This window comes from Natator depressus, chromosome 17 (assembly GCF_965152275.1).
Source record: "Natator depressus isolate rNatDep1 chromosome 17, rNatDep2.hap1, whole genome shotgun sequence".
Taxonomy (NCBI): domain Eukaryota; kingdom Metazoa; phylum Chordata; order Testudines; family Cheloniidae; genus Natator; species Natator depressus.
Genome location: NC_134250.1, coordinates 8,412,536 through 8,437,459, shown reverse-complemented (window position 1 = coordinate 8,437,459; position 24,924 = coordinate 8,412,536). Strand labels below are relative to the sequence as shown.

At 41.3% G+C, this 24,924-nt stretch overlaps 1 protein-coding gene across 5 annotated transcripts; it reads right to left on the bottom strand.

The window, feature by feature from the left end:
* Positions 1-265: 265 nt before the first annotated feature.
* On the bottom strand, positions 266-16,385 carry VEZF1 (vascular endothelial zinc finger 1). Of its 5 annotated transcripts, none has more exons than XM_074974442.1 (7): positions 16,206-16,385; positions 9,398-10,203; positions 8,683-8,746; positions 7,470-7,653; positions 5,666-5,803; positions 3,337-3,381; positions 266-3,021 (listed from the first exon to the last, which is right to left on the bottom strand). In XM_074974442.1, the coding sequence occupies exons 1-7, from the start codon at positions 16,236-16,238 to the stop codon at positions 2,594-2,596; spliced, it is 1,698 nt and encodes a 565-aa protein (XP_074830543.1). In that variant the 5' UTR covers positions 16,239-16,385; the 3' UTR covers positions 266-2,593. The 5 variants fall into 5 exon arrangements, with proteins under 5 accessions (XP_074830543.1, XP_074830544.1, XP_074830545.1 ...); XM_074974444.1 differs by having other exon boundaries at positions 2,522-3,021; positions 9,506-10,203; positions 16,206-16,381; XM_074974443.1 differs by lacking the exon at positions 3,337-3,381 and having other exon boundaries at positions 267-3,021; positions 16,206-16,384.
* Positions 16,386-24,924: the final 8,539 nt, after the last annotated feature.

Here is a 24,924-nt window from a genome sequence, read left to right as displayed (position 1 = left end):
TAAATCAGATAACTTTGAGCTGAGCCAGTTAAAATAAAAAGGGAAAGACAATACCCTTTGCCTCTTCTGTTGTACTTTCTGCTAGGAGCAGTATGGTTAGTGGTTTCAGAATTATTCAAGAAACATCCATTCTCTAGCACAATAGGGAATTTCCTTTTATGTGTTTAATGAGTTTGTTCCTCTGTAAGAACTGAAATGCGACTGTCAGGGCACAGAAGCGGACTGAAAGATTCATTCTGAATATTACCTTAATTGACAACATACAATGAAGTCTCACAGTTGTTTATTATATAATTAATTCATAACCATTTCTAGTACACATTTCCATATTGTTTAATGCTGTTATTTTTTAAGCTCAGGGACACCCAAACTTCACCCAACTGAGAGTCACAGTAGCAGCTTGCCAGGTGCTAGAAGGCTGTACCTAGTTTGTAAAAATGGTGCAAGTGGATATCACTTTCATATGTAATAGAGGTGTAGGGCTTGGAGACTACATAGCCCAGCATGCAATGCTTGATCACGATTGGGCAGCTAAGGAGAGAGACAGATTTTGCTGGGCTGCATTTGATTACATGCCTCACTTTGGCCACATCAGTTTAACTCGGGTAGCTGTCTGCATGCAATGATCTACTGTGGAAAACAAAGATCTTTGTACTGTTGGAGTAAAAACAGTGGTAACAAAGTCATAGCTACATATTCTTCTCTACATTTTTGTTTATTGAGACAAACTAATTAAAAGGCACAAACATAGGGCATATGTTTACATGGACATTATAACAAACATATACATTAAAAGTGTAGGAATGTGTTTCCTTTCTGCTAAACAGAAAGTTCCTAAGCTTTTATATATACAAAAGTTGTACAATTTGATGTCCTAAAGTACAAAAGATCATTTATAAAATTATTTTACACTAAGTTCTATTTTTTGTTTTACTATGTAGTCCAAGCCCCTAGAACGATTTCGCATAATGAAACAGATACCTGTCACCTGACCTAGAAGTCTGGTATTTGCTGCTTATACTGACAAGGCAGGGTATCAACGGAAGCAGTCCATTTTGACTAGTCAATCCTGCTAGGATTCTGTAAGATGCATACACACTAATCTCCATTGTTTTCAACTTCATTAAGATAAAAACATCTCAACTCTTCTTTAAATTTGTGTTTGTTTTTTTTTTTAAATGTAGAGTCTTGGTTTTAGGGTGTCTTTTTTAAACAAAGTTTTAAAAATGTGAATATGTGACATGATAGTCTAAAAAGTATATCTGTTTCCCTATATTTTGCTTTCTACTTTATGTACAGATAAACAGTCTAAGAAATAAAAAGCACATGTGTAACCATCTGTGGAGTACTTCTGGGCTGGACAGCGCAGACTGTCATGCCACAACCACCACAAATTGATAGAAATGTGTTAACACAATAGAAGAATAAAGTAAAAATGATGTTTGAAAATATTTACAAAGTTGAACAGATTTGCACAACACTTGATTAAGAAATACGGGAGAAATTAAAGATGCTCTTGGCTTGTCCTGTAGGGGCATCCTACCTAGTTAGTGGTTAGAATAAAAACTGTATACAGTTTAATATAAGACAAAAACTTCTAGTGAACAACTAACACGTCTGTCCCCTGCTGCAACATCAACAGGTTCTGATGGGGAAAGAGAGGGCATATACATCACACCCCAGCGCTTCCAGAGTCTTCCAGCTTTAAGCAATATTTTATAAAAGATTCAAAACATTCCTTTTGCTCCTAGATAAGAGTCCCATGGGGTTTTGACTGTTAAAAGACCATGTTTACACACATTTCAACTCCTCTTCTGCCAGCCATGGCTGTTTCTTACCAAACATTAACAGTTCAAAAAAAAAAAAAAAAGTTGACTAGAATGCTACCTTTCCTTAGGGTAATATGTTGGGTAATATTTACATCTCCAAATATCAGGTCACAATCCCTATTATATGTTGAAGTTAGAATGATAAGTTATCATATGCTTTGCATATCAGAGCTGGTATCACCTTTCCCATAGGGAATGCTGCCTGAAATTACCATATTCCCAAAGGTAAAATGCATATTTTCTCCAAAATGCATTAAAAAAATAACATTGTAATGCATTTACTCATAAAAAAACATTAACACAGACAAAGTTACTACACTAGCTCTGAATCAGTGGATTTAGAACTGGCAAGTTAAAATTAGCCATCCACCCTGTCAAGCATATGGAGGGGTCTTTGCTAGTGTTTGGATTAAAATCATTTCCTAGTTTATAATTTCTGGGATAAAACAGTAATGCTGATTTTTAATGACTGGTTTTTAACTGTGGCAAGTAACCACCTGTCCTATTTCAACATCATCATCATCATCAGCTAACGGTAAAACTTGCTTTAAAGAAAGTGATAAATTACAAACTAGTTTGAACACAATGAGCCAAATCAACAGGGAAAGATGCTATTAGGGTTTTTAACTGGTGCACGTTAACCCAGTTATTTAGTTTGACTTTATTATTATATTATTATTAACATTATTATTATTATTATTAACTAAAAAAACCTGCTGGTAAGGATTCAGTTTTAATCCCCTTTAATACTGTTTAGAGATTCTTTACCAAGGAGGAGACGTGGGCAAGGCTTGAGGCAGGAAAGGCATGCTCTCTACTGGTCTCATTGCTATATTTAATGGACCTGCTAACGTCATTGGTGTTGGGAGATTCATAGGAGACGTTATAGTGACTGGATGCGCTATATTCACTGGAGCAGTTACTGGGGTAGGTAAATTGACCGGTGTTGTGAGCGTTAATGGAGAGGTCATGGATAATGGACTTGTTATAGTTACAGGATGCCCTAGGTTCATCGGACTGGATATATTAACTGCACTTGATACATTTACTGGACTTCTCATGCTCATTGCAGCTGCCACTGTGACTGGGTTTGTGATAGTCCCAGAAGCCACAGAGGACGTTATATTGAATGGAGTAGTAAGAGTCACAGGCGTAGTAGCAGCAGTGGAGGTTTGGCACAAGTTAGCAGCTTCTAAAAATGAGACATAAAAAGACAAAAAGTTTTAACACATAAAAAAAACCATGGACAAGATTTAAAAAAAAACAAAACAAGAACAAGTTCTGGAATAATTTTCTTTAGAAAATATTAGTAAGTTAACTGTTAACATTCTACAGCCTACAATAAATATAACTTTCATGCAGCTCATTTGAATTCAAAATTCTTTCCTGAGAAGTCAAGCGAGGTTGTCTTATAAAGAGGGTTTTGATGTTCACAAAAACAGTATTTGTACAATCAGAAAAATCCTCTCAAGAGGAACATTATAAGTAGAGAAGAGAGTGTACATACCGAATGGTACGTACTCTATAGCCTTCTCAAAGGTGAATTGACATTCTGTGAAGGTTTTAAAAAGTCATTATTAGGGACTGATAAGCAAAGCTAATTTCAATGTTTACCTGCTTATTTCAGTCTTAATTATTTCTGCTAAATTATTCCACTGATCGTGGTAAGTTTATCTTAGCAATTTTCAAGTATACCCAGTCAGTAGATCTTATAACCCCCATTATCTCCTCAGCTTTTACATTAACTACAATTCCACACCAATATTTTACTTTGTTTTGCAATAGAGACTATGGCTGAACAGGCAAGAACCAAGAGGACCCTGCACTGAGATGGAGGATCCTGGGTCTGTTCCCAGTTGGGTCTAGCAAGGGCTGGACACTTTGTGGAGAAGATACAGCCAGGCTCCATGGAAGAGGCAGATGACTCCACTAGATATCAGCACCACCTGCTGGTTAGCCATAGAACAACGCTCCAAAAACAGAAGCGGGTTGTTGGACGCGGATAAAAGAAAGGGATGACTGCTAAAGAAACCGAAAAAATATATTCCGTGTCAATGTTATGGCATTTTTAAAAATGTGTCTTGTTTCACATTTGTAGAGTAGGACACCTAGGTCAGTCTATATCCATATTTCAAGAGGTAAACTAAAGAGCCAAGAGTCCACCCTTGCCATACAGGCTATTCAAATGTATTAAGAGCGTGTTTTCTTTTACAGCAGCATTAGCCCCATTTGAGGGTCACTGTTGACTGTTCAGGGTCAATAATCAGGTGTGGAGACAAAAAAAAAAAAACAAACGCGTGTGTGTGGGGGGATTTAAAACAAAACAAATATCTGAAATTAAATAAACTGTTGAATTTAAAAATTCCCCTGTGGTATTGCAAAACCAGCACAACATGTGGTGCTAATGCATGAGAACCAGCATGAAAAAGGACCATGAACAAGAATGGAACTGACTGGTCTAGTTTCATCTTCCAAACAGAGTGATTTCTTTAGCTATAACACCCTCTCATCCCCTCCCCAGATATCAGGGGTGCTCTTCGGGCACCACAGGTTTCACTGAACAGTTTCAGTTTGACTCTTATTGAAAAACTTGGCACAATACTTTCCCCACCCCCACCCTAGTGGCCCTCGCCCCCATCCACCCTCCCCTCACCTTCCCTCTTTTTAATATAGTTGTTTTTGTTAAAAGCACTTCGACCGATACATATGGTAAGAAAGAAGGAAGCAGAAACAAGACATAGAAGAGAATGAGCAGAACAAGCCTCATTTTGGTTTTCCTAGGTCTTCCATCCCCATAGCATTGGGGTACTAACCAGATAAACCCTAATACTTTTCAGTTATCACGGTTTATAAGAAAAAAGGTTAGGCTGTTTCTATCACTGAATAAGAAAAATCTTTGTGGCAGCAGGAATCAGAAACGGAGCGAGCTGCCTTGTACAGAAAAAGGGGACTAGAATAACTAATAGAATATGGAGGAATTGTGAGGAGCTTGACGGGAAAGATGGGTGGAGAATATTTATGGTTCAAAATTAAGAGTTAATTAAAAGGAATAAATGGACAGCAGAAATACATTTAATCAGAGGGAGCCACATAACAGAAATTAGAAACCAAAGGGTTGTGAAAAGAATAAACTAGAGGTAACTGGAGATTTCAAACTATACTCCAAATGAGATGCTAAACTGAAGCAATCTATTCCTTACGCAACAGGCATAGTGAACAACAAAAGGGCACTATTCAACTTTGAATACAATAGCATAGGTAGAGGTGAGCAGTATCTTGGCAATAGTGACTGTAATCTAGTTAATTTTGCAATTAGAAGAATGACACCAAGCAATGGAAGAAAAAGTATGAATTTCACCAGACTGTGGACAAATACAGTTATGCAATGGGTACAAATAAAATGAATGAAATAAAATGGGAAAGAACAGGGATATGAAAACTGTTTAAACGGAAACTGATGTCTACACAAAAATCGTGTGTGTGAGATCTAACAACTGGTGATGTTTTAAAGAAGGTCCAGAAATCACACACAAATCAAAGGCCAAACTCTGCCTTTGAGCACAGGCACAGCTCCCATTAACCGCAAAAGGAGGCTTACGTGCACATTCAAGGGCAGAATCTGATTGAAGATAAATAGTAAAGAAGTTCATTTGAGAAGTGAATGTTACGTAAGGTTATCACAGTTTTTTTTAGCCTCTCTTTTTATGACCAAGAATTAATTTTCATGTGTCAATTTCTGCCATTTCACATTCTCTCCAACACTTCTTTTTGTAAAATAGACTAGAGTTTAAAAAACCAAGTAAATTAAGATAACAGATTACGTTATTTTGTTTTACCTTTCTTCCTTGCTTTGACCGCCTCTTCCCATAATCTCAGTGTCTCTACCTGCTTTCCAGGCCAGTTTGTTACGTGTTGTTGTTGTTGTTGTTGTTGCTGCTGCTGCTTCTGGTTGCTGGTCTCCTCACTCATGCATGCTACGCCAGTCAAGTAAAAACACACACAAATTCACCTTGGAAACGTATGCTCCTTTCTACTGAAAGGATGAAGGCTTTTGTTTAAATTAAAAACATGTTCAGAATCTTGAAAAGAGAAAGATAGGAGTGTTTAAAAACATTTAATTAGTGCTGTATTTCAGTAGAATTACCTCTCTAAGATCTAGAGAAGTGCAAGCTATGAGCTGCCTGATTTCTCTTTCACAGTGAGTGACATCTCAAGGATGATAAACAAAGAGAATGAAATACAGGACTTTAAAATGGAATGGCTTCTATGGTACTCATACAGATCAGATTTCCCCAGAACTCAAGGAGGCAGCTGAGTCAAGTTATGTTAGAACACAGCAATAATTACTTAAAAAGACACCTCTCACCCCTTCTTGAAATCAAAATTAAAAATATTTTTAGTTCACCTTCACATCAGAAAATAGCTATTTACTCTCTGGCCACATAGCTGCTCCTGCCACTTTCATCTCTGCCTTTTGTGAGTCCCATAACACCTCCTGCGAGCTGTTTAGGGTCACTGAACTGATAATGAAAGGCAGAGTAGTTGGTACTGTGGGAACAAGGACGCCAACAACCCCTACTTCAAAAATAATTCACATTTTAATTTTATTTTCCACATCCAATTCAGTAAATATTTGTCAAGCTTACTAGATATTCTAACTGACCTCAAACTTCTGGGAATAAAAGAACACATTAAATATGAACTAAAAGGCAAAACACTGTTTGAAGGTTTTAAGGATGGAATTTTCAAAAGAACCTAGAGGGAGGGGTTAGACACTCAACTCCTTTAGGCTGGGATTTTCAAAGGAGTCTACATCACCAACATGACGTGTAGATTTAAGTTTCAAATACTTTTGAGAGAGAAAGCCAGTCTCTCCTTCATTTACTTGCCACTCCGAAGTTCAGGATTCAGCATTTCTGCTGAGGATATTCAGATTTTAAACGCCAGAATTACAATCGTCTAGTCTGACCTCCTGTACAGCACAGGCCAACCACCACCAATGCCCAAAACGCATCAGGCAATGCAGGAAAATGCCTTGCTTTAAGTGCTTGTTTTGTCCAATGCTTCAAGGAAAAAACACCGACAGCCTTGATCCAAAGCTCATGGAAATCAGTGGGAGTCTTTGGCTTCACTGAGCTTTAGATCAAGCTCAAAATCCTGAACGTAAGACTTGCCAAGTTTTCAAATATTTTGCTATAAAAGGCAAATGTGTCATTTTAAAATCTACACACATTCTGTTACTAATTTAAAATCTTGGACACTATTCTCCCCCCCCCCCTTTTTTTTTTATTTTGCAGTTAAGGAAATAGGTCAGGATGTATCCAAGTGTACTCATAAGTTGAAAGACAAAGATGTTAGGATCTTCATACTTAAAAGTGAAGAACTATTCTCTCTCACTTCAGGGCATTTCTCTAAGAGATAAGACAATACTCCTAGTTCCAGATCAGTTCCACATACCCCGATTTGTTGATCTGAAGCTTTTCATGAAGAATCCATTTTCAAAGATCTATTTTCTGATAGGTGCAAACATCTAAACTGAGTCACAGGTGTATTTTACATTTTAAGAAAGTCAAAGGCAACTTATGTTGCAAGATGTTTAGAACACACATTTACTGAAGTGTTTTTAAAATGTTCACCTACTTTTACTGATGCCTTGTTTACAGGTATTACAGTTGATACTTTGGCTCTGCCCATGTGTCTTTAAGTGGCTGGTGATATACGCTGCACTCAGAAGTTTACCACAGATATTACACGATACCTTTCCTTCATGGCGCACCATGTGTGTCCGCAGTCTGTCTTTGGTGGCAAAGGCAGCAGTGCACGTCTACATGAAGGACAACAGCATTTTTTAAGTGTAGACCATCTTATTCCACTGGGGACCATGTGGCCCATTTAAAAGTATATTTTATTTTCTAGGTGGTACTGTACCTTAGGCATGTTGACAAACCTTTTGATTTTACATGGATTTACAGTGAAGCCTATTTCAAGCTACCATTTAAGAGACGGAACATAATCTAATTGCTTAATGGAAATGGTCTTCTGATAAGTGTGGAACAGAAGAATACTCTATACTACTGGGCCTACTTTGGAGCAATTTCTTAAAATAGAAGATTGTCTTGCATACCTAAGTGATAGATGGTTTACAAATACCTACAGTAGACAAGGGTGGTCTCTTACACAGGCTTCACTGTATAGTTCTGGTTATGATTATTTTTTACTACAGTTAGTTTAGTTCCAATCCAAAATCAGGAAAGGGAAGACAAAGCATTTCTTTAGAGCTATTCTTTTAATTCAAAGCATTTACTTATAATATGATGAGTCACTAGAGACAGGTTGGAACGTGCATGGATGATTCCAAGCGAAACCATAGAATAGTTGAGGCAGAATTTGACTAGTGTTGAACAATCATTTTTAATCTTCAACTTACTTTCACCATGACAATTTGCTTTCGATTTCAAGCAAAATACTCTATTTTCATAACTGCCTTTACCTATAAAAATTGCTAAACAAATCCTACACATTGCTTCAGCAATCAATGTCAATTTGAGGATTTAGCCACACTGTTTTTAAAGGCAAACTTGACTTGAACTATAGGGTTTTGGGAATATTCTCCAAGGAGCAAATAAGCCTTTAATCTTACAAATGGTAGGCACATCATCCTCTTAAGCTGCTTCTACACTGGGATCTTAACTACAACACTAAGTAACTACAAGCAGTGTGGACAGAGCCATATTCCAAACCTTGCATTCAAGGGAACCATGTAAATCAACACAGTCCTTGGTGGAATACTCAGTTGACATTGACTAACTGTACAATTAAACTTATGCTGTTGATAAATCATGTTAACCCTTACTTGGCATTTGAAGGGTCTCTCTGTCGAGTGAACGTGTTTGACATGACAGCTTAAGTGATCAGGCCTGTGAAAGAACAGAGGTACAGAACATGTACCGTTACAAATAGACAGCAATGATTCTTAGGCTAGCAGCACTGAACATTGCATTGATTGCCATTTTCAGCCCACCTCCCTTCAAAAAAAAAAAAAAAAGACTCCCCTTACCTATAAAACAACCCGCTGCTAGAATAATGCAAAAATGGTTACACTAGGACCCAGCCAGCAAAGTTTAAAACTCAGTCATGTGTCTATTATACACCAGGAAGTGCTACAGTTAGTGAATTTTTACTACTTGTAAAAAGGAGTTGCATTAACAGTCCTAGAGATTGACGTTCGCTCTATTCACAGAACAGATACAGCACAGCCAGCAGCAATGCAAGCTCCCCCACACTGCTCTGCCAATGAACCTCAATCTCGATCTGAAAGGAGTTACGTTAAAGGCAAGACGACAGATCAGTCTCCATGCCCCAATCTTTGACCCCTACAAAGATTGCTAACAAGGAGTCCAGTTAGCACCAACGGCGATGTGGACACCTTTCCATGTGACCTGGATTGAGGCCATCAGGTCATTTCAGAACATTGAATAACCATAAAACAGTGACAGCTTTTAGTCATGATCAAATCATCTTAGATTGAGACCCACACCCTAAGTAAACAAGGCTCTTTATCCCCTCACCAATCTTCTAAGATGTCTGGTTCTCCTAGCCCCTTGCTATGATAGTTTAACCCTTCTTGATTACGAAAAGCCAATACTTGAGCTCGCCTGGGATTTTCTACATGGTACCTCGAGAAGCCTTTTCCACAAACACCACAGGTGTATGGTTTGGTGATGCCACCTTCATGAGACCTCACATGATAGGTCATGCGGTCCTTCCTCTTGAAGCGCTGATTACAAATTGGACATTCAAAAGGTTTTTCATCTGAGTGGGATAGCTTATGCCGGTTGAGGTGGTACACATCCCGGAAGGCTTTTCCGCACATCTCACAAGCATGGTTCTTCTTAACAGGCTTACTGGGCTTCTTCACCGTCTGAGTCACAGCCATGGCTGTTGCACCAGCACTACTGCTGGGGTTGGTGGCAGAGGAAGATGTAGTGACCGTTGACAGGATGCCCGCGATAGTTGAAACCAATGAAGTTCGGCTGTTGTCGCCAGCAATAGTTGAGATTAGGGGCACCATTGTGGTGGGAGTTTTCTTTGGCCGTGACACTAACTTTATCCCTGTGTGGCAGGACTCATGGCGCCTCAAATGGTAGCTGTCCCTGAAAGCTTTGCTGCAGTAGGTGCATACAAAGGAGGTTTTAGGTTTTTCCTTTTTAATCCCAACAATAGCATCCTTTAATGTTTCTGGTGCAGGCTGAGGTTTCTGGGTTATTGGTAAGGGTAGAATCGGCTTCTGATCAGGTGGCTCAACAGCGGAGCTCAGGAGGGGCAGCAAACTGTTCTGTGCTGCCTGCTGTTGGTGATGTGAGGCTTCATGTGCCTAAAATCAAACATTCACACTTCAGAATTTCTGTTGGTGGGCGCTCACTTTGACATGCTGAAAACATTTACAGGCAAAGGAAAGCAAATCTTAGACCAAAAAGTCACTGAACTAACCAGTGCAAGAAATTATATAATATCTCACTACAATGATTTCCTGATTGGATAAACCACTTACATTTAAATCCATGTGTTGTGCACAGACTCTGCAGCGTAGGAAAATGCAATCACATGAAACAATTGTTACATATCCTGAGGGCAACATTTCTTATGGCAAATGACCAGGTATTCGTCAGGCCTTTTAACATATTGCTTGATTTCTATCTCAATGACACTCCCTACATAAAAGTGATCATATGGAGAATACACCAGATCTGTGACGGCAGATTATGGATATACCGAAGGGGTTGACCAATGTGCCAGACAAGTGTTACCAGCCTGGTGGATGGTTACATTTAAAAATCCTGTACAAATTAAACTGTAGCCACAGTGAACCAGGAAGAAACGAGGCATCTTACTTGAATCTCTCTCTTTGCACTACTTTGTCAGTGCTGGAACCACATTTAAATAACTTGTTTCAAGAACTGTTTAACTCTAGATTTAGAGTTATATATTTAAATAGTCTCCCATGGCATTAACACAATGACTAAGATGCTCTAAGGTGCTCTTTGCTTATGGAAACTGATGAGAATAAAGACACGTTTCTTTTCTCTTTATCACCAACTCTTTCACAAAAGGGAGAGGGGGCTAGTCAATAAGCACTAGTAGCAATCTTGTGAGTTCTAGAGCACAGATTTACAACAGATATAAAAGTTATTCTTTAAAAAAATAAATTTAACTGACAAATGCTGACAAACCTGGACTGCTGCATCTGTGAGAGCAGTACTAGAAAAATCTCGGCTATCACACCACAATGACCAATACCCTCTCCTACCTGAGGCTGGTAGCAGAGATGGTGTGTGGTGTCTATATTGAACAACTGCTGTAACTAAACTGATATAAAACTGATCTAGTTAAACTGGTGCAAAGCCCTACTAAAGACACTCAAACTGGTTTAAACCATGCTTAATATTATTTAGCTTAAAGTAACATTAAGCTGAATAATTATAAACATGATTTAAACCAGTTTAAGGGTATCTATAGTAAGGCTTTGCACCAGTATAACTAGATCAGTTATAAAATCAATTTAGTTACAGCAGTGCAACAGAACAGGCCTGTGGCATGAAACTGATCTTACTGAAACTTTTATTTCGATTAATGCCACATCTTTCCAAGATTACTCTTCTGTGCTTTCCTTTATTAAGTGATTATGTACCTCATTTTACATGGACTTCCCACATTTGGGACTTTGCAGGTTGAGTAAAACTAGGTAATGATTTGGAGCCTACAGGACTGTCAGCTTTAATTTTTAATCAGGATCTGTACCATTATTAAGCATATTCAAATTCAGATCCTTTCAGCTTTAGCCAATAGCCAATTGCTTAAAGCCCTTTGAAGACTTTACTATTTACAGAAGCAATCTGTGACTTTCTATTTTGGTGGCATCCAAGCCTTCCTTCTTTTGCCTCTACAGCACATCAGTAACCAGAAGCAATGACTACAATATTAAGTACATCTAAGTAGGGGTTTTAAGACTTCCACGCAACACTCCATTCATTCATTCAGGGTGCTCATGTACTCACTTTGTCTTCCCATATTCACCAATCCTGAAGCTTCAGACAATAATGATGTTCTTTGAAAATGGGTTGAAAGTGCGCACAAGTCTTAGCCCACATGGATGAGAATGCCCACTCTGCAACACTCCCATACTATTTGGTGGGAGACTAGTTCACAGTTTAGGTCAAGTTGTTCTGTGTGAAAGTCCATGGCATTACTTGCTTTGATTACTACAAGCAGTTAGGGTGACTGGTCCACCTCTCTGTACTTTTTAGGTCTATTCAGAAACTTTGGATGCAACAAATATGTTGAGCGTTACCAGGCTAAGTGTGGACATACCAAGGTGCCTCAGTTAACAAACCCTAAACACGCATTCTTGAAGATGGAAAAAAAGGGCATTCTTGGCAAATGGTGCAAGTGTGGAACTCCCTCAGAGCCTGAGTTTGCTAACTTAGAGCACTGCTTCTCAACCAGGGGTACACATACCCCTGGGGGTACACAGAAGTCTTCCAGGGATACATCAACACATCCAGATATTTGCTTAGTTTTACAACAGGCTACATAAAAAGCACTAGTGAAGTCAGTTCGGACTCAAATTTCATAAAGACAATGTCTTGTTTATGCTGCTCTATATGCTACACACTGAACTGCAAGTACAATATTTATATTCCAATTTATTTATTTTATAATTAACTGGTAAAAATGAGAAAGTCAGCAATTTTTCAGTAATAGTGTGCTGTGACACTTCTGTATTTTTATGTCTGATTTTGTAAGCAAGTAGTTTTTAACGGAGGTGAAACTTGGGGGTATGCAAAACAAATCAGACTCCTGAAAGGGGTACAGTAGTCTGGAAAGGTTGACAGTCACTGACTTAGAGCACAGCATAAGGCTCATTTCTCCCATCAAGCTTTTGCATGACCTAAGTGATATTTTGTATTGTTTTACTTTCTCCTGTTTTATAAACTGATGCTTGCTGATGTGTAATACATACAGATGCCAAAATGGGTACAATATAAAACACGAGTTCAAGAACATTTCATGCACTTAATTAGAGCTTTCTGTTCAAAGCATTTTCCAGTCAGGCAATAGTAAATGTGTTTTCACACAGAGTACAAGTGGTTAATATCCTAAGATAGCTCAAGATATACAATTTCAAAGGGAGAGCTAGCAGATCGGATAATAGGGAGTCCAAATCCTTTGGACAAGGTTCAAACTTATGCAGTTTAAGGACATTTTTAAGCCTTAAAGAACCATTAGCACTGCAAGGTAAAACAATTATTTCTGTTGTACCAATATAAACGTCTGACACGAAACAATGTATTCATAAGGCTGTCTGCTATGAAACCATCTCTTATATAAGGCTGCTTACCTTGGCTCTCAGATACTCCACCGTTATTACCAATATTGCCTTTTTAACAAAACCTGTCTGCAACAAGCAGCATTCCTCAGTTTCCAAGGATCCTCTATATTAGAGCTTTCTAAAGAGGGATCAGGCTGTATTTTTCCCTTGCTGTTAGAGGAGGGAATGCACAGAATGAAACAGCACCTGCTGCCTGCCTTTTGCAAATAATTTTTAATCACTTGTAGGGCACCGTTTTACTTGACTTAGCATTAATGTCAAGTCAACATTTGTGATGTTTTGATTGCCTAGAAAAAGTCTTCCATGCAAAATACAGTATTTCTCTCACTAAGCAAACTTTCATTCCAGGAGGATAGCAAACAAAATAAAAACTGTATTTCATGACCCAGAGTGGTAGGATGTGGCATTGTGAACTTCCAGTGCCAGAGGCTAAGAGATTTTTGCACTGGAGCCTTCATGTCAGAACAGTAAATTAGCATCAGTGAGTCATATCTTGAATGCCCTGTTTGATGGATGATTTCTCCTAACGTTAACAGATACAACTTTCACTTTCCAGGCAGGTACAAAGTGGTTTTCAAAATATGCATGTGCTAGAACACTAATAAAAAAAATGAACAGAAGTTGCTTATTCAGTATAATCTATATTTGGAAAGGTAAAATTAATCAAGGTAACACCTAAACATGATCAATCTCTTTATTAGGAAAGGAGGATAAAAACTCACTGTATACATTTAATTGCCATTAAAACTAAAATTAAGACATTGAATCATTTCCCCAAAGTCAACTTGCTGAGAATTACAGTTATCCACACAGGGTTTTAAATAGTCCCTTTAATTATTTTAAAAAATTCCTCTACAGATGTCACAATTGAAAACCATGTGAAGTAAACATTGCATCTGTATACTATCAGCACAGTATTTTATATTTAACAGTTACCAAACAAAAATAAAGGTGAGGCTTTGCGAAATGGATTTTAAATTATGAGCCTGCTAATGATTTGTTCTTGTTTTGGTGGGACGGGGTGGGATGAGGCAGTAACAAGAAGATACTACTTATAACTTCCCCAATCACTACTATGTTTAGGTACATTAGGATAAACAGTATTGTAAAGCATTTGTTTTATCAAAATGACTCGAAAGCTACTGAATAGTCATTACAAGGTTTTAAAGCTTTATTATCTGGAAGGATGGAAGAGGAGGGAATTTCCATGTCACATCTTTACAAAGATGCTTACTAGTTATGCACCATTAATTATATTTTTGAGAAGGTAAACTGCTGAATCCTTAATCAAGTGAAGAAATACCTACCCTAAAACCAAAACTAAAAAGTTTGACGTCAGTATTTGAAAGTACAATGCACTTAAAAACAAAACAAAAAAAAACAAAACAAAAACCCCACAATGAAGCAACTGAATTACCGATGCTTAATATCTGTGAAAAGACAGAGCCATAAAATAACTGTAAGACCCCACTCTAAGAATAGTTGTTCTTGAAAATATATTTAAAGGGGGAGCACCGTATATTGAGGGGAGACAGAATAACTGCTAACTCAAGAAAGGGAGGTGGCCCTAGAATGAGGAAACTTTACGAAGAAGTTTATGTTCAAATCACTGCCCACTAGAGTGAGAAAAATTATAAATCCTTATCCAAACTGTGTGTGTCATCGCTGGCACTTATAAGGAACTTATAGTTTCATACCTGTTGTACAAATGAATACAAAAAGATTTAACATGAAATAAGAGTTTGTATATACAGTTTGAATTTGCACTAGCTCAGACTGTTAGATTTGTTTTCTAAGAGAACATTCTTCTTAGCGTGTTTTCAGAGGCAGAGCACCCAAGTGAGTGACTCATCTCCTAGTACTTGCAAGACTATTATTTTTCCTTTAAAAAGAAACATTGCATTCTCTTTACAGATTTATTCATTCCATTCAGGTTTTCAATCAAATGTCATGTTTTTGTTGTTTTCAAAAAGCCAGCCAGGACAAGGAGTAAGTAAGGGGTCCATGCTTGTAATTTTCAAGGTAAAATAATCCTCTTTGCACAAGGTGATGTGTGTGGCTTTTTTTTTTCGGGGGGGGGCGGGGTTGCAATTACATATTTCCCATTTTCAAGCTACAAAGTGGCAGACGGTTTTAGAGAACAAGCCAGTGAGCAAAGGATCCAGGTTATAGTTCACAAACACGAGGGCAAGAGAGTTTTTCAGTATTTTACAGTTTCCTTTTTGAGTATTAAACTTTGTATTGTATTTTTGAGCATTAGGGCCGTCTTGAATACAGACAAAAACAGTGACTCAGTTTGCAACTGGAGGGATTATTCTCGCCTTCTGTGGTTTTTCGTGCTATTCTTTTTAGTACTCAGTTCTTAGGGAAAAAATCCATCTCTCGCTCCCTATTTTAAATTAAATCCTATTTTAAATTAGGACAACATCCCTCCTCAGTCACCGAGGCCCGCTGTTTCAAGAGGAATTAATTTATTCTCTCACACGCACAGTGTTTGCTGCATCTAGGTGGGGGGGGGGAGGTTTTCGGGGCAGGAACCCCACAATGATTGTTATTATTTGCAATAAAAAGAGTAAAAAAAAAAAAAGAAAAAAAAAGAACCGGCAAAACATTTTTACAAAAAAAATAAAATAAAAATTGGGAGGACAATAATTTTTTTGACCAGGAAAAAAAAAAAAAAGAAGAAGCCCCCCCCATATGAATCCCCAGCCGCTGCAAGGAGCGGAGGCAGGCGGCTTAGCCCGGCGCGCTATAGCCGGCTCAGCACAGCGCTATAACGCGGGATCCCCTCTCCCTCGCGCGGCTCCCCCCTCCCGCGCCGGCCTGGGTGGGGGGAGGGGGAGAAGGAGGCCGGGCGGCCGCGCTGACTGACAGCCCCCGGGCCTAGCTGGAAACCGCGCGCTGCGCGGCGGCCGCTGCCCGGGGACGGAGTGGCCCCGGCCGGTGAGGGAAGGGCGGGGGGAGGTCCGGCCTCCCCGCGGCCTCACCTGAAAGAGGAACGCGGTCCAGTTGGCCTCCATGGCGGGGACTCCCGGGGCCTTCGCGGCCTGGTCTGCGGCGGCGGCTCCGGCTCGATCCCCCCTCCCTTCCCCAGGCCCCTGCTACATGGAGCCGACAACAAAGCGGCGGCGGCGGCAGCTCAACATGGCAGCGCCGAGCGGCCGCTTCCGCTAACCTCCGGGCCGCACCACTGCGGGCGCGGGGGGGGGTTCGCGCGGGGAGCGCCGCCAGCCCCGGCCCTGCGGAGAGGCGCGGGCGCCCCGCAGCTCGCGGGGGTGCGTCCACCCGGCGCGGCACGCGGGCGTCTGGGAGGAGGGCGTGGGGGGGACGCCGCTTCCAGCCGCTTCCCGCAGCCGAATAGCGGCCCGAGCCTGGCCCGTCCCCCCCGTGGCCCGACCAATGGGACCGTCCCAGGCTGGGGAAGCTGAGCTCGGGAGAGAAGATGGAGGAGAGAGAGGAGAGTGTCCAGGGCTGGTCACCTCCTGCCTCCCCCCCCCCCCCCCAGTATATGGGGAGGGGGACTGGGGAGGGGGAAGGAGCATCCCGTCCTCTCCCCCCCTCAAAAAAACCAGCCCTGCCCCCTGCTATCAGAAATAGATCGGAGGGAAACAATAAAAATATCCATCATTAATTAGGAAAATGTAAAAGTTTTTTATTTTGGGGGGGGGGGGGAAGAGAACCTCCTCCTCCATGCAGCACCTGCACCAGCAGGTGGAGATTCTGCAGCACGCGCTTCCCAGGCATGATGTCAGCATCTTAAAAAAAATGTTTTAACTCTTAAGTAAGACCCCTCTGAAATAGAGAAGCAGCGGGGGGGGGGGGGCGCATATACAACCGTAGGCAAAGCGGCTGCCAATTTTATCCCAAATGATGGCATCCAGGACAGCTCACGGAAATTGTGCAAGGTGTACCTGTTTCCATGTGAAACCTGCATATAATAATAAATATGTCAAAGGGGGACGACACCAAAAGTTATGGGTGTTTTCCCCCCTAACAACATCCAAACTGGCCTGTTGATGCAGTATCCTGTCGGTTTCCATTTGAAACCTGGACAAAATAATTTTTTAAAAGTGCTACACTTTTAGTTCAGCTTCACTCCATCACCCAATGCACCCTCTTATCTACTGGGGCCACCTGTGGCTTATTTCAAGGGCCATCTCTTATTTTGTGTTGTTAGCATCACAAAGTCCCACCTCAAACTCACAGTCTTGGGTCGGTATTTCTGCAATTATCATTCAGTTGGTTATCATCTGACACACACATGTATGCTATGGTGCCATTAACAGAACATTGTGGGTTGTGTTGCTCAAACAAACTCCAACATGCATTTTTCATGTAGCTGCATAGGTACAGCCACTGGGGGTGGCTTGAAATCCCCCTTTAACTTTTTCCTCTACAGCTGCTGCAATCTCCATCATGACTGCAAGGGTTCTATATTTCCATTCCTAGTCCCCCCTTTTCTTCCCAACTTCCACCCCAAGCATTTTCTTAGGATGACCACACCTTTGCAAAGCTGGTCCTTTATTTCCTCAAAAGGTAGGTGGTTTAATGCTATTTAAAACAGGGTCGTGCCCCATGTCTGTTTTTCAGTGCAATTTCTCTGGATTATCCAAAGTGCACCCACCTCCCATGAGATTTATATTTTCTTGATATATGTATTAAAGCACTTAACTTACAAGGCTCATTTGTAGCCAAGGCACCTCTAATGCATCATCTAGATGCAAATTATTGCCACAGTCCCACAAACCCTTAAGTATGTGTTCATCTTTAAATGCATGAGCAGTCACATTAAGTACATACGTAAGTGTTAGTAGGTTTGGGACCTAACTGTTGCATTGAGTTTACTGCTCGCTGCCATTGCTTACTTTAGTTGCTCTTATTTGTAGGCATGTTCCTTCTCTATACAATAGCATAGAAAGTGTACAGTAGGCACCATGACAGACATCACAGATGGCTGTTGTACATTTACAGTGTTCCCCATTAAGTGCAGGAAATATCACAAATACAGACTTGGTAAAGTCAAATACTGAAGCACAGCAAATGGATTATTTTAAATGATACCCACTGGACATGGCACTTTACAGAACAGGACTGTTTCCCAAGAAAGCTGGGAATTGACTTACAAAACCCTCCTGGGTTAGCCTTAGTCAATCCTCTTTACTCAGGCCAAGGTCCCAGTGACTTGGAGTCTTGGGTGCACAATGAGTAAAAGATCCATCAGCTTCTTGCATTCATGCTTTAGGAAGGGAGACCACAATGGGTGTATAAGAAATGCAGGCTTGTTACCACCGATTCCTTGGGAGTTTGGCCTCAGTAAGGAGGGCTCAATAGGGTCCCAGCATAGTAGGTTTTCTATGCTATTCCCCACTACCCCCACACACATACTGAAAACCTGTTTTTTTCTCATAAAAATTAAGTTACATACATTTAACCCAAAGACACACAGACTTCCCCAACAGTAATATTTCACTGCTAATGTTTCATTGTTCACAGTACGGGAGAGGAGGGTATCTAGAAAGGATAGATATCTAGTCCTTAGAATGAGGGAGACCCAGGCTCTGTTCCCATCTCCGCCATTGATTTGTGGGACCTTGGGCAAATCACCTAGTTTCTGTAGTATGCTGTTTCTCTGCCCTCTGTAAAATGGGAATATTTCCCCACTTTGTGCAAACATGGTGAGCTGTAACTAATTCTGTTGATTCAGTCTTGCAATTTTAATCACAAAATCTTGTAATATGTGTGGTTATTCTTAAAGACCCAGCTCCTGGAGTCAATTGATTTAATGAAAGCAGAGATTCATATGTAAAAATAGTTCCTAGACCTTGTGGTTGGGGAGAAAAGCATGAAAACATTAACCCTAAAAGGTTCAAAAATAGAGGGCAAATAAAAAGCCAACACTGATTATTTAGAAAAACCATGATTTTTAAAGCCATTCTCTTGATATTTGGGAACTTGACTCACTTTTGACCACTTGGGGTTGATCACTGCTGTAACACTTTATTATCCTTGGACAGAAAGTGCTAGAGATGTGCATTTTTCCATTGTTAGATTTAAAAGCCTATTATGCATTTTGAAAATTCAAGGCTCTAAAGAGAGTAGCCCACTATAGACTCTTACAGTACAGCTTTTTTTGTCAAGACGTGGATGACTTGATCTTCTCTGGCTGGTCTGTGCTAAACAGCCGTGTTTACGGAACACAAAATGCCAAGTGAATGCTCATTTTCATACCTCGCCTTTTCAAGCCATTCGATGCACCATTCAGGAAAGTCAAATATGCGTGGGAGCTAGAAAGGCCTTTTTTAATTAATGCCCCCCCCTTAAAAAAAAACCAACCTGGGCACACAAGTTCTCTTCCTCTCACCTAGTAATTATCTACATGTTTACACATCATCCCTGCTGAAATAAAGCAGCAGCGTGCACATCCCTTAGATCTGCTCCCCTGCCTTTGACTGGGGAGAAGCAGGCCCTGGTCGCACTACTGCTTTGGGGAGGGGGGGTAAGATTTCTTCTTCTCATGTCCCCCATCTGACCTGCCCCCTCCTCACTTATTTACAGGGAGGTTTCCTCGGGGCTGGGGGATTACATTTCAGAACAAACATTAGAAGCCTCTAGTGGACCAATTTGTACCGTGGGGGGTGCTGAGAGCCATGAAACCAAACTGTAAACCCTGGATAGGATGGCGACCGCAGCAGCACCCCTAGCTCCAGCATCTATGCTCTTGTGCCCTTGCATTATCAGTGTAATTCTTTTGCAATGTGTGTCGAAGAGCGCCCTATATTTTTAACCTCCCTCAGATCCAATCTTTCCTACAAATGCTCTCCTCCCCTGTCCCCTTCAGGGTTAAACACACGCCAGAGAATTACAGCTTGAAGAGGTTGGGGTCGGGGGGGACACGACAAAACAAAACACCAATCCAGGCAGCCGCAGCTTGCCAGCCCGCTGCGTTTCCTCCTTCGCGTCTTTCAATGCGCTGCCCTGATTGCGCCGCGCCTTCCCCGGCCCTCTGCCCCGCGCGCACACACGCCCACCCCGCCTTGCAGTCCCTTGCAGCCGAAAGGAGCGGGAGGGGAGGGGAGAGGCTGGCGGGGCGGCTTTGCAGCGGAGGTGATGCTCCGTCAAGCGGCAGCTGCAGCCGCTGGTCCTTGCCTGCCGCCCGCTAGGGATGCGCTGCTTTGACTGAAGGGGAGGGGGAAAGGGAAAAAAAAACAAAATAATAAAATCCCGCAGCCATGCTCGGCGGGCATTGCAGGTTACACATTGCAGCCGAGCGCCCAGACGTGGAAGAGACAGCGAGCAATGGGCGTGTGCAGCTCTCTCTGCAGCCCGGTCCCCCAGAGGAGCCGGCTTTCACACGGGAGTAGGGGCAGGGCTGTTTCGTTCCTTCGGCTTGGTTTTTTTGTTTTTTTTTGGGGGGGGGGCTCTTGTTGTTCCTTTTTTTGTTGGTGGAGGGGGGAAATCCAGCCCCCGACATTCAGAGTGGGAGCCAGACGCTCCGAAAGCAGCCCGAGCACGCCACCGTCTAAACCCACAGAGACATCAGAAGAGATTGCTAGGCAGAAGACACGTCTGAGTCGTGAAACGTGGCCGCAGAGAGCATTAACTAGGATCTGCCCGGGGTTACTTTAAGCGGCACGGGCGCCCTCGTTTCTTTTTGGTGTCTTTAGAAAGCACGGCTTTTCTTTTTAATTCAGTTTAAAAAAAAAACATCCTCCCCAAAATACTAGCAATGTTATAGCTGCTCGTCCCTAATTTTGCTGGTGGATTATTTGGAGCTCTCAGATTTAGCTTGTGAACTCTCTCACCTTCATTGGAGGGAAAAGGGTGTTCAGTTTTTAGAATAGCTCCCTCTTTCTAGCGCTAGATCTCAACGACTTCCTTTCTCCAGCCTGTTCCTTAGCCAGGTGTTAAATAGGTCAAAACATATGAAATGGTGTGACTAAAAATGTTCCCCTTCTTTGTTCAGCTTTCAGGCCCTTGTGATGTCCTAATTTCAGGTTTTGGGGTCACAATACAGCCTTTCATGACAGACAATTTACCGTTTGTTTCTGGGAGGGCACACAAGGCACTGTGCAAATACAGGTTCTGCACTGGAGAGCTCAATCTCCTCTGTGCCAAGTGCTTTATCCTGTGGGCAGCAGTTCAGTACACAGAGCGCGGCTAACCAGTGCCAACTCCTGCGTCCTGCCATTTTTCACCAGTGGGGAATTTGGACACTTGTGATGGGACAGCCAGGGGTGCAGGAGATTTAATAATTAATTCAAGAATTTCTCATTTCTTAGTTTAGTCAAAGCTCCTGTTTATAGCAGCCAAATAACAGTTTGAACATGGTTCCTTTAACAGCGTGGGGAGGGATTTCTCCCTGCTCAAAAAAAGCCTTATAAATACTCCATGCATCTGAAGAAGTGGGTTTTTTACCTATGAAAGCTTCTGCCCAAATAAATCTGTTAGTCTTTAAGGTGCCACCAGACTCCTCTTTTTTGTGGATACAGACTAACACAGCTACCCCTCTGATAATAGATACCCCCTCCATCATCTGTAGGCTTGCAGTGCTGAATAACTCAGCAGTTCCTGCTCATAGTTCAGCTCTAGGGTGCTACACAGGCCTTTCCTCTTTTGTATTACAGTGGCACTCCTGCACTCCCCACCCAGCTCCAAAGAGATTCCCCTTTTGGAAAAGTGGTACAGAGACAGATGCTGTGCAAGTTTCACAGTGATGCCAATGGACTTCAGTTCTGAATTGCAGTAGCCCTTGATTCTTGAGCCCCTTTTTAAAAGAAACTGACAATCATTCCAATTTGTGCAACGGATAGAGAGACAGACTGTGCAACAGATGCACACACTTTTGTCATTGTGGATAACTTGATAGAATCCTAAAACTGGAGATCCGAGATCAAGTTGGGCTTTAGGTGACAAGTGAAAGTGACTTTGGAGCTCTTATTCAGGTCAACCAACTACCATCTCAGCCAGGTTAATTCATAATCATACAGCTTTTTTACAACAACCCATTTCTGCTTAGACAGGTCCAAGAGTGGACAAACTGGGGTCTTGCATGTCAGGATCAAAATGAGTTGGCAGGCTGTCAATACAATCTATCTGTCCCTCACTGGACCAATGTAGACATAAATAGAGGGGCAGAAAAAGCAGGAGAACTAAACAAAAAACAGTGGTAAGAAATGATAGTATCGAGCTGCATGTCCAGCAAAGTGCTGCAGGGATCAATGTTGGGTCTTGTTCTGTTTAATGTTTTCATAAGTGATCTGCAAGAGCAGGGTAAACCACATAATTCAATCTGAAAATATCGTAGATTGACATTTAAAGTAATTAGTTTGCATGAATCCATAGTTTAGGTTCTTTATTACATGTTAGGCAATATATGTGCTACCTTATGGCTACATTGCAACCTTGTTCAAAATGATCAGCACCTGTGTACAGGGTGTGAATAAGGGACAAACAATATTCACTATGGGGCTGTGTCACTAATTTTTCTCCAAATGAGGAAAACTTGCTCTAACATCCCTAGTCTTTGACTGTTTTGCAGGCTGGATATTTTCCCCAGATGCTTTTTTCCTTATTTTATTACAGACAGCAAGTGTCAGAGTACATATAAAAAAGAAAAAGGCAGAAGGCAGCAGTTGAGTGACAGAGCAGTGTCAGGCATGTATATTAATAGGGTGCTAATTGAATGGACATAAGTTGAAAGCAGAGGGTGTGTATTGGGTTGTGTATTAATTAAGGAACCGTGCAAATGCTCAGTTTTTGTAATAAAGACCAATTGAACTTTGTTTTCCTGTGCTGTGGTGTTTGGTAACACCTCTTCATACGTGCTAAAATTCAGCTAAATTTCTTTGTTGGATGTTTCACAGATGAATGGAGGTGTAAGATTATTGTTTTATTTATAGACTGAAATAAACAGAAGTGTTTGTATGATTTAGGATTATTTATAAATGGTGCAAGCCTCAAGGGGACTATCCCAATCTAGCCTTTATGTTCCCTAATTAAAACTTTCAGGTAAGATATTCAATAGATTTACACTGGTTTCCTTCAGATTCTACTCTACAGTCAGAGGATAGACAGAGCTGTGAAGGGAAGGGAGAGATTTCACACAGATGGGAAGAGAATCAGCATGAGAAACCCTAAACATAGCTCTTTGTTGTCAAACGACTCACACAACACTTCTACTGACATGCAAAATGTGAAACATTTGAGTGGTTCAGCCGGTTACAGGAATTGAAATTACAAATTGCCAACACCTCGTTAGCCCTGATTTTATTTATTTAGCATGTGCATAGTCATCTAGCCTGGCATCTTCAGTGGCGTGATGCAGTTCTTCTAGGCCACCACTGAACCTAGTCATCAGGCATTCCTAGACAATATGCATCATTGGCTGTGTGGCATCACAGCTGCACAAAGGGCTGTCACAAAGGTCCTAGTGACACTGGTTGGCTGCACAGAGACCTTGCCCTGTCCGGAACCTGTTCAACAGGGGCCATTGGCGATGGGGCAGGTCAAAACCAGGCAGGCAGATTGTGGGGTCGGCAATGAGGGACTGGTTGGGGATGGGTTTCAGAGTAGCAGCCGTGTTAGTCTGTATCCGCAAAAAGAAAAGGAGTACTTGTGGCACCTTAGAGACTAACAAATTTATTTGAGCATAAGCTTTCGTGAGCTACAGCATCCGATGAAGTGAGCTGTAGCTCATGAAAGCTTATGCTCAAATAAATTTGTTAGTCTCTAAGGTGCCACAAGTCCTCCTTTTTTTTTTTTTTTTTTTGGTTGGGGATTATAACAGATATGCATTCCTCTCACCAGAGTGTTTCTGCACTAATATCCTGGCGTGGCGGATGATACCATAATGGGCGACGTGACGGCAAACGTGCAGCTGGTGTTTTAAAAAGGTCATTGTGCAGTGGCAGGCTTGAGTTGGCGCGTACTTTCTCCAGTAACTTGTCAGTGGCAACCTCTCGTCTGATATGAAGAGCAGCAATATTGCTCAGAACTGGGAGCCAGGGGAGTGGAGTCAGACGCAGGGTGCTGGAGATGAAATGCATGGCAGCATGTAACTGGGTATCCACCAGTTAGCCCTGATCACCACCTTCCTCTCTCCCATGCATAGGGATTAGGGTTACACATAATAATGAGAGACAGCAGCAGAGGGTTTGCAAAATCTCACTGGTCAAGTTTAGGTTTTCATAAGTCTATCTCTGGACTGATAGATAAGGTTACTTACTACCCGCTCCTCAAGCCCCACCTTTGCCACAGTGCCCGGAAGAAATCTATTTTGTGTATCCCATTTCCTACTCTTCATGTCAATTATCTTCTTATATTGTAGTCTCCTTGGGGCAGTGACTGTCTCTTCTTTGTACAGCACATCCATCTACCACCAGACAAGTGAGTAATCATCCAATTAGTGCTCTACTTCAATGCAGAATTAACTTGAGTTATAACTCCAGTCCCAATGACACGCAAACCCTTAACTCCATTATGGTGGTGCTTTTAACTGAAGCTTGCTGGTTGGTCAATAGGTACAGGCTGCCGTTTGAGTTAGCACAATTTATCAGCTGCTAACACAATCACCCTGTGGAGTTTGAGGATTATTTTTCAGCATGTCTGCTCTCAGTCGAGTTCACTTGGGCATGGATAACTTGAATTAACTTTGCAGTGAAGAGAAGCCCTTAGTGAGGGCTAAGCTGAGAGGCAGCTTAACAAAGT